Here is a 10,166-nt window from a genome sequence, read left to right on the forward strand (position 1 = left end):
CCTAGAATATCAGGATTAGGGGTTCTATTGCTCACTTCTACATACGTGAAACTCCTATTATAAACTTAGAAATAGAAATCAATAAACACTTACTCCTCTTCTCTGGGAAAATTTCAGTGGGATGCTGTAAATAAATAAACAAACAAACATCAGCAAAAGAAAAATGTTGCCTAAAATACTGTGCTAAAGTACTCAGAAATGCAACAAAAACTCCTACCTTCATCATGGGCCTGGCTCGTTCGTCAAATAAGCCAGAAGGAAAGAGATAGGCAATAGCTTTCTGAAAACAAACACAGACATCATAAATGTATTTTTTCCTGCAAAAGAAGCAGCAAAACATACCTTAGATACTTTCTCTACAAAAGTAGCACAACTCATAGACAAATGAATCAGTAACAAAAAAGTGCTACGGATCTGCTGTGGTGAAAACAAAAGCAATTAATTTTCTTAGGAATCTTCACACAAAGAATTAAAAGACTTCATTCTGAAGTCTGTGATCTAGTGTATCAAAATGAGTGAACTTTCTTCTTCAAAGTTTAATTTTATAGTACATATTTATGGTAACTTACTAGAACTACTCAACTGTAAGTCCCAACTTTCTAGAGTGATTTTCTTTTAAAATTTCAAATGCTGTGACTTCTAAGGGAATTCAGAACATTCATCTTTCTGAAAAGATCAGTGCTTGTTAACAATGCCTACTGACAGATTTTGAGAGTGCAAATTTTATTTATTCCAATATAAAACAACTGGACAAAATGAATTTTTGCACATTTGGTACCCAGTTTCTATAGACTTAGTTTCTTCAAGTCTATTAAAAGCAATGCTTGTTGTGGCAGTAGAAAGTATTTTACATAGTCTCCAGAAGAATTTCACTGACCATTCCATTTGGAAACAACTGTGAATCACTACAATCTATACTGGACATGAATTAATAGTTGAGAGAAGAAAGAATCCTAACTGCTGTTTTTCTTTTTTTAAAACATCAATTCTCTTCCTTTGGATACCTAAGGGTTTGCCAAAATACAACTCAGAAAAATGTATGACACCTTTCACTCATGGTTTATCATTATTTTTACAATATAAAGTACAAGGTATATTGTTTATTTTTTACTCAACCAGTATCCACTGCTATTCATATGTGATGTTTAAAGTTAATATTATTTGCCTCCAGCAAATAAGGTAGGTATACGAATATTCCAAAGCACCTTGGCAAAATGTAAGGTAAAACAACTTACAAGGTTAAACCCCATGAGATGTATTTCTGTTCAACATCATCTTACTTTCCCTTTTCAAAGAAACTAAAACATAATTTAATAAAGAAAAAAAAGCATGTATGAGAACTGTTTGTTTCTCTTGGTTTTAAAGACAGAACAGAAAGAACTAGCCAGCAAAAGTCCACAGATGCAGGGTCTGGTAAACGTGGCCTACTATGGAGAGTGGATATTAGAATTAGTGATAGAAATCTTTAGATTGTACAGTTACATGGACTACCTGGGTAAAACCCACTGCAGTGATCTTGGCTGTATTTCCACTAGACAGTAAGGAAAAGTGGAATTACAATAAAACCAGAGTTAAAAATCTTCTCTTAAGAATAATGCTTCTTTATTGGCTAGGTTACCTTAGGGCTATTACTTGCTGATAATTTTTTCCATGGACACGGATTGGTTTATCAGTGCTTCAACTGATTTAATATGCATGGAGTGTAAAAAGACTTAACCTATTACTTTCATTAATCCCCTACTGGCATTCTGAACAGAAATTCTGAGARTTCTGAAGCAAACAAAAGGCTTAACTTGATTTTATGAAATGGTAATTTTGTTTCTCTTAGTGACTACTATATTCCCATTTGTTAGTCAATGGACATTTTATGCATACACACAGCAGGTGAACACCTATTTATGAACAAATGGGGATTAATTATGATGACAATAGAGAAATCTGCTGTGAGCCAAATGATGCTAAACAAACACCTTATATAATAATATATTAAAAGAATTTATTATAGGATGCTGAGACTGACTGTGTGTGTACTTAAGAGGTAGTCTTTATACAAGCATTTCCAGAATCTCAAAACAGTTACTCTATGACACTGAAATCCTAAGAAATACCAAATATAATAATTTACCATTCATAACAAAGAGAATGTCTGTCAAGAAGTATTAAGTCTATAAAGTTTATTTTAGACAGCTTGTTGAGTGCATACTCATGCCTCTCATGCTAAAGCATATATAAACCTTACATTAATCAAGCTCTCTGCACAACAACTAGCCAAAGAATAATAATTCCATGTCATGGGTTTGCTATCTTTCTTGTTCCAAAATGGAACAAGACCCTTCCTGCCTTCTCTCTATTTATGAAGCTGTGATCAAGGAGGAATATTTTTCTTTATAATCTGTTAGAAACTATCCTGGGATGTAAAAAAAAACCTCCAGTTCAAGTCTTGCTTTACTTTATTCAGAAAAGTTTCTTCTTAAATAGCTGTAAACCAGGCTGCAGAGGGTCTTTAACTTCAATTTCTGATGTCCTCAGATTGTACTTTTATCAGACATTCCTAAGTTAGTCTGTCCCTCTGAAACTTTTTATGGATGCTGATTTTGTCTATGCAAATGTTTTGGTTTTGTAGGAAAAGAGTATTTTAGTAAAACTGTAATTCTCAATGCTCATATTTACTAGTTATAAAATAAGATGGTGGATCAAAGTCAGGAATGACATAGGAGTTAGTCCTGCTGAACTCAGCTGGAAGGTATAAATATTAGGGAAACCTTTTCCTGAAATTGTATAATGATGCAAATCTTCAGATTTGAAACACAGGTTTCCTTTCAAGAATCTTCATTAATTAAATCAAAATTCAGTAGAGCATTAATTGCATGTTCTGTATTTTCCTGAACATACAAAAAGCAGATGAAAGTTACTTTATAATTTTATAATCAAGGTTTAAATATTAACAGTAAAGTTCCCTGGAAACCTCTGAGGTCTAACTACAGTTCTGCATTCCAGGAATGGCTATATGGCCCATATCCTTCTTCTAGTGCTTAATGTGAATTGAACTCTGGATGAGAAAGGAAATGTGATGAGTACAACCAAGAATCACTTTGAGGCCATCATTTGAAATATGCAAGATTCATTCATCCCATTCTAACTTGCACAGATTCTGGGTTGCTATTTTACAATTCCATTTGCTCAATCACACTGCTGTCATTGCCTTTGGGCATCAAACACAACATCTTTCTAAGRAAGAAATATCCATAACTATTTTCAGCATAAAAAAACTTAAAAATCCTGGTACGTAATAACACACCAGTGTTTCCACAAATTATTATGTAAACTACTGGAAAAAGTGGAATGGGTTCAGCCTTCTTCTGCAAATAATTTTAGCAGTTTCCTACAAGGATTTAAGGTGCTTATTTTAAATGCTGCTGTTGATCCATGCAGAAGAAAAATACTCCGTAGTTACATCTTTAAAAATGGCAGATTATAATGAATACAAGCTAGAATTAACATGATATTTACATCAGAAATTTCTTAAACTGAGTTAGTAAACTTAACATTCCTGCAACATAAACTAGAAGGATCCTGCCATATTATCACTTGCTGAGGGACTGGATGATTCAATGTATTGCTATAGGATGGCAGTGCCTTTTACTTGCGGTTGTAAGTTTGAATTCAAGTCAGTTGGAATAATGAGAACAAGTTTCTGCCTCATCAAAAAATTGTATCTGGTGGTCCTTCAAACAAATCAAATGCAAAATAACTCATTAAATAATCTGTCTGGAACTGTATGTGGCATGCTGCGCAAATTTGGTATACCTGCCACATCCTCATTTCCCCCTCTTCATTGTATACGTTGTACACTCCGACTTCTGCTCCCTTCTGCTCCTCGCTCCCTTCCTACCTACAAGCCAAAAGGTTTTGTTCACTCACTTTCTTAAAGGTCAGAGAATCTAGTTCCAAATGGAACACATCCAGCTGCGGCAGGTTGCGTATGTGTTTTTTTAGTGTGTGTTTTTTTTTTTTTTTATTAGTGTCTCGACAAATTTTAAATTCAGTCCTTTCATTCAGAGCTGACTATCAGTCATACTGGGATAGGGGAGGGAGACCGTGAGCCAGTTCAGTCCTTAAATTACCTTCCATGGGTAGGAGAGTGGTTTGGCAAGGGAAAAATCCATCTTGCCCAAGTGTCTTCCTGTACTTCTGTTAAATCCACAGCTCAAACACAAAACATCCCACTCCAAGTTTCATTGCTCAAATCATGTGTAAAGATAGTTCTGAGTTATCTAAGAAACATCCTGTGAAGAAAGGTACTTTGCAGAAAACAAAGAGGAAAAAAACTCTGAAATCCTCTACCCTGCAGTTCCCTTTCAGCAGCATCTTCTTTGGCACAGGGGTCCAAGTATCAAGCTCATTCCTTTTTAAATATACACAAAATGTCAATCATCAAAACACTAAGCTGAGAAGTGAAACTTTATGTTGTAATATTTTAAGAGAATTTCTGAAGCTGTTTTAGCTTCTTCTGTTCCTCAACTTGATCAAACCAGACCCACTTCCCTTCTTAAACCTTGCTTCCCTAGAAAATCGCCAGTTCTTGAATTGGATTACTTAGCAACTGCAGTTTAGTATTTCTCAGACTGAGATGTTTGATGGAAGACCTGTWTATACTCTTAACTATACTAGCAGTAGTATTTAGAGATTTCAACATCTAAAACTGAGAATATTTGAGGTAGATATGGGAATGAATATTAAACAAAAACATACATGAAATGGTAACTTGGAAACAGCCTTTTTATTTAATAAGACAGAAAAGAGAAACAAAAGAGTGACATACCTAAGTTTACTGTATCATAAAAAAATCCTCCTCTAATGACTAACTACTAAAATTTATTGAAACCATCCCATTCTTTGTCATCCATCATCTGAAGCTGAAGCACAGTTTGGACAGAAATAAATTTCCAGTTTACAGTGAGACATCATTTTAACCCCAATCACTGAAAAAAATTGCTATTATAAGCAAAAAAAACCCCCAAAATTAACATTGTTAATTACAATATATTATTTTATATATTAATGAATTAGTCATTAAAAAAAAAAAATCAACATCTTGTCCAGGGCTTTCAGATAAAAAATATCTGTATTGAGAGAAACAGTCATTATTTCTATTTTGATAGTAACTTTTCAAAATGCTGAACAATATTAATAAGAAAAGGAAAAAAATACAACAACCATCAGTTCAAATGAACTTTGATGTGGAAGTATGAAAAAATATAGAATGATGTAGAATTTAGCTCAATTTGAAAAATAAAAGAGTCAAAAAAAGTGTTCTAGCTTCTACTGACTAATTAAAAAATATATATAAAAATCCAATGATTTATTGTAAGGACAGTGTTGGACATTATACTCTTCTTACAGACAACAAAGTTCAGAAATGTACTTTGTTCTGAATAACGTTTCTGGCATTTCACATAGGCTAACATTAATTTCTAACAGTTTCTGTAGATAAAATTTAAACTTCATTTAAAAATCAGATGTACTCAGTCATTTTACAAAGCAAGTCAGTGCCACATATTTTCGTAATGGAAGTCTTAATTCATTGAAAGAACCTATACTCCGTGAGGAACAAAGCTTCTCCCATATTTATAACACATTTTCATAGTGAACAACCATACTGGTACTTTTGTAACAAGACATATGCAAGTGAAGATATTTTAAAATATGTATTTTATATTAAAATTATCCAGTGCATGACAACAATCTATTAGGTCATATAGCAGACAACAAAAGAAAATGAACATATGTAAGTGTTATTCTAGCTTTTGAGTTTTACTAACTCTTTTGGGGAAGAGTACTGGTTTATGATGTGCTCAGATATCTGGAAGAGCATTTAGTGATTGCATAAAAATGAATAATAAAAATACTGACATATAAATAGGTCATGGAGATTAAGATGCTTTTCTTGTATTAATCTTACTTAAGATTTCTGGGCCTTAAAGTAGAATATCACAGAACTGACAGTGGAAAATGAAAGTAGGCTGTTTACTACAAGCATAAGTTAAAGTTAAATCACAAAATAAAAGGATTACAGAATCAACCAGGGAAATGCACTGGGTCAGGACTGCAATCTCTATTAATTAGGTATCCCAGCTGGGCAGTGGGTATGCAGCTGTTAACTTGATCAATGACTTACCTAAATGTCATCTCTACTGATTCGCTTATAAATTACCAGCAAGTGAGACTAATGTACAGGTGCTAATTTATTTAAACTGTTCTCTGCAGTTCTACATAGCTTTATAAACTGCATCTGGCACCTAATGTTAGCTGTCAGTTGTACTTAGACATGCCTGTCCTAACGACTCTGTTCATTAGAAATGAGTACAAATTATGAAATATTGTGAAAAATGATACATCAAATGGAATGGGCAAAGCAAATCAATTAGAGAAACTTCATACCACATATTCACACATAGGAGAATAAAACATCCCAGCTTCAGAGCAAGGTCTATAATACCAATTAAAAAGCAATTGGTAGACTTCTGCAGAGTTATACATCAATTTGCTGGATTTTTTTCTCCCCAGAAATATAGTTGTAATACACAGCTTAACTTTTCATTCCTAAATAAAAGCATCAGTAAGAGGCAATTGCGCTTCCACAACATCCAGGAGAAGGATTAACAAGTAAGTCAACTTATTTTCCTCTTTAAAACTTCACAAGGTTTAGCTTTTATTAAACTATACTTAAAACTCTAGTGTAGGACAGAATCCTATGACGTCTACTTTTGAAATACACTGCACAGACTGATTAACAGTAGAAGCCATGGAAGTATATAAGCAGTCATCAGAAAGAATTATTACTGTTCAAAATGTAAAGCTTGATAATTCTCCTGCCAGTGCTTAAGCAGCTTTTATATTTTTATAACAGAAATTTAATTATGCATAGCAGACACTATTATGCACTCTAAGTATTTTCAAAACCTGATGGAATATGAACAAATTAAACATGTACCATCGATACTTGGTATCACTAAATAAAACACTATTCTTTTGGCTCCACTTCTCCATCTTTTCAGGAATAAAATTTGCAAAGACATCCCATATATGTCATCTGCATTGCATTTGTAAAAGCTAATTTTCAGAATGAATCTACTTTTACTAATGATGGAGCTCAGTTATTTTGTGCAAACGACCATAGTGATGTGGGATCATAAAGGAGAAACCCCTTCCCAGATATGGTCATTTTCCACTTCTTGAGATCTTACTGTCTGTAGGCCTTCCCACTGGACTCAATCAAGGGAATAAAGTCAGACTGCAGGTGAATGCACTCTCTTACCATTTAAATTTTTGGGAAAATTAACCTACCTATTAGTCTAAATATTAAAAGTAACCTAAATATTATACTGCAAGAGTTGTACTAACATGGGAGTTTTTTGGTGACTGGTCTGTGCACAAACACTTTATAAGAAAGTAACTAAATAAGTTAAACTTCATTAAGGGTAAGAAAAAAGAAAAAACTATCTGAAAAACACAGGGAAAGAAAATTTTATAGTCTTTAAAGAAAGAAGAAAGCCAACAAAGAAACAGTACTGCTCTTACTGTTGACACACATGCCTCGATGCATACTTTTACTTTTGACAAGATCTTATCCAGTCTCCACTGAGACTAGAAGGGTCTTCAATAGCACTCGTCTGTAGAAGGCAAAAGCAAAGCCCTATCTACCTACAACTCTGAATGAAAGCAATCACAGTATCAGTGTATAGCTCTGTACTCATAAAGCTTGATTTTCTACGGATTCATGGCTTGAAGTCAAGCTTCCCTTATGGATTTTCCTGGTATCTGATAAGACTCAAGACTCATTTCAGCCTTTTTCTCAGCAGGTCATTATAGTGTCTCTTTTCTCTACTTTGCTGTCCATTTTCAGAGAAGTTTTAAGAACTTAGGTTTAAAGCCTCTCTGTCAAATGTGGTTGAAATTGGCCTACGTCACCACCTACAGATGCAGATATCTTTCTCGGCATAAGCATGCTGTCGAGATCTCTTTTGCGGACACAGCTTTGGTATAAAATTCTGCCACAGAGAGGTGACAAAACTATGCTAGCAAAACAATCCCCTCCCTCTGGACAAACTAAACTRTGCACTGTTCTCTTTTGGCACAAACTACGTTACTATGTCTACCCTAAGGGCCTTACTGATATACTGAGCTGCCATGGCTATAGTAATAGCGTTTCTGCAGAACAGAAAAAGCCTCAGCCATGAAACTGCACACAACTTCAAAAGTTACCAAATGACATTTCTCCTCCCTATCTCTGATGTGTGACAAAATAAGATAAAAATGACAGAAATGAAGACACAGTGGGACGTTAAAAGAATCCATGCAACAAAACTTTTTTTTGTGTGTGAGACACTGCATATCCATACGTGAGCCTAGACGATACAGACAAAGAGGGGGGAACCCATCTGTCAGTTGTCAGAGGAAATGGCAATAAAATAGTATGTTTGGAGCTACTGATATGAACTTAAATTCTGAAACTAAATGAATCCCTAAGCTAAACCAGTGTGTTGGTTGTAAACATTTATAAAATTTAATTTGTATTACCAGCAAGCACAGTATCACAAAAGAAAACCTCACCTAAATATACACAGCAGGTCAAATTGTGGGTAAACATTTCCAAGTGCTACATAAACCTTTACAGTGCCTCTTATAACCTCAGATCAAGGGGATTATCCATTAGTACTTTCAAAAAGGACCTACTGTGCTTTAGCAAGATATGGTATATAGTTCTATACTGTGATACCTGACCTCACATGGTAGCAGGGGTAAAATCTCTATTCACAGTCACAGTTGCAATGTTTGCAACGTATAGTAGTATTCTTTCTTATTCTGACAGTTTGATTAAAATTCACAGAGAGCTGAGGGGCTCATGCTGAAGTAAAGTGCTTTCAATATCTGAAACTCTACAGTAAATTACTTCTCCAACAGAGCAACTGTACTTACATCAATATCCTCTTGGGTAAAAGTTTCTGGATCTTCTCCCATCATGTTGGCTAAATGTCTCTTTCCTAGGTTGAACTCTTCAATCTGTTTTTTAATAAATGCCTCTGTGTACTTTTCAGGTCCTGAGGCTGCTACATTTTTCCTCTGCACTACTGTAGTGGTATAGATTAGCCTTAATGTCTAACAAAAAGAAAAAAAAAAGAGGAAGAGATTTATTTTATATTTTTGGCACAGTGAGCTCTAAATAAAATGCATAGTGTGACAAGCCTCACATACCTATAATGAGATGCAACACATTATTTTCATATGTTAGTCAGTCACACTCACGAAACCATTTTCTTCCAGTTGCTTAACACCCATAAAATGATATACACACATTCTAAAAGCTGAGCATTTTCACACATTAAAACTAATTCTGAGCAATTGTTTTTCTTCTTATTGAACATATTTGTATTTTTGAACCAAAATTTTAAGTTGCTGTGTTTTGTTTTGTTTTTTATTTAACAAGATTTTTCTAACAGAGAATAACATAGTTTTGTACGTTAGAAAGATCCAGCAAAAGCAAAACATGGCACTGATCAACAGATGCATAGTCTTAATAAATAAATAAGAGATCTATCAGCACCTAAGCAGTTTTTACATTCACAAAAACAGGATCTCATAATGAAGTATGAAAAGAATCTGTGGGGTAGCTGTTCAACGGCTTAAATTGGTGCCCTGTGTCTGCATAAATGCTGCTAAAGGCTCTGCTCCTTCCTTGTTTGTAGTGCCAGAATGGTTCTTAAGCTATTTAACTATTTCAAGTAAAATTATTAGAAAACTAAGGCAATTCTTATCAACGAATACTTCTAAACATTGTTCCAGCTCAGAAGTCATAACATGGGGGATGCTTATCTTTTGACTTTTGTGAAACACAGATTTGTCATTCTTTTATCAAAATCATCAGCAGTTAAGATAACTAATTTCAATCCAACTCTCTGTGAGAGAAACCAGAGACAGAGCTGACGGAGCTATAATGTCCCAATTCTGTCCCAATGCTATTTTTTATGCACTTTGTTAATACTAAATTGGAGAGAAAAAAAGTCCTCTGTAGCTTAATTATTCCATAAACTGACTGGAGAGCTGATTATTTGTTTGGTCTTAGTGGAGAGAGAGAGAGAGAGAAAGAGAGAGAGAGAGAGAGAAAG

General features: G+C 34.3%; 1 protein-coding gene across 3 annotated transcripts in view; it reads right to left on the minus strand.

Annotated features, from left to right (window-relative positions):
- Nucleotides 1-10,166, minus strand: part of MRPS9 (mitochondrial ribosomal protein S9) — a 33,714-nt gene that overhangs the window by 18,421 nt on the left and 5,127 nt on the right. For all 3 annotated transcript variants that reach the window (XM_026068078.1, XM_026068079.1, XM_026068077.1), the window contains 3 exons: nt 8,980-9,159; nt 218-280; nt 94-124 (listed from right to left, as the gene is read on the minus strand). In XM_026068078.1, the coding sequence (XP_025923863.1) occupies nt 94-124; nt 218-280; nt 8,980-9,024 (139 nt within the window). In that variant the 5' untranslated portion in view covers nt 9,025-9,159. The remainder of the gene's footprint in view (nt 1-93; nt 125-217; nt 281-8,979; nt 9,160-10,166) is intronic.

This window comes from Apteryx rowi, unplaced genomic scaffold (genome assembly GCF_003343035.1).
Source record: "Apteryx rowi isolate R43461 unplaced genomic scaffold, aptRow1 scaffold_268, whole genome shotgun sequence".
Taxonomy (NCBI): Eukaryota; Metazoa; Chordata; class Aves; order Apterygiformes; family Apterygidae; genus Apteryx; species Apteryx rowi.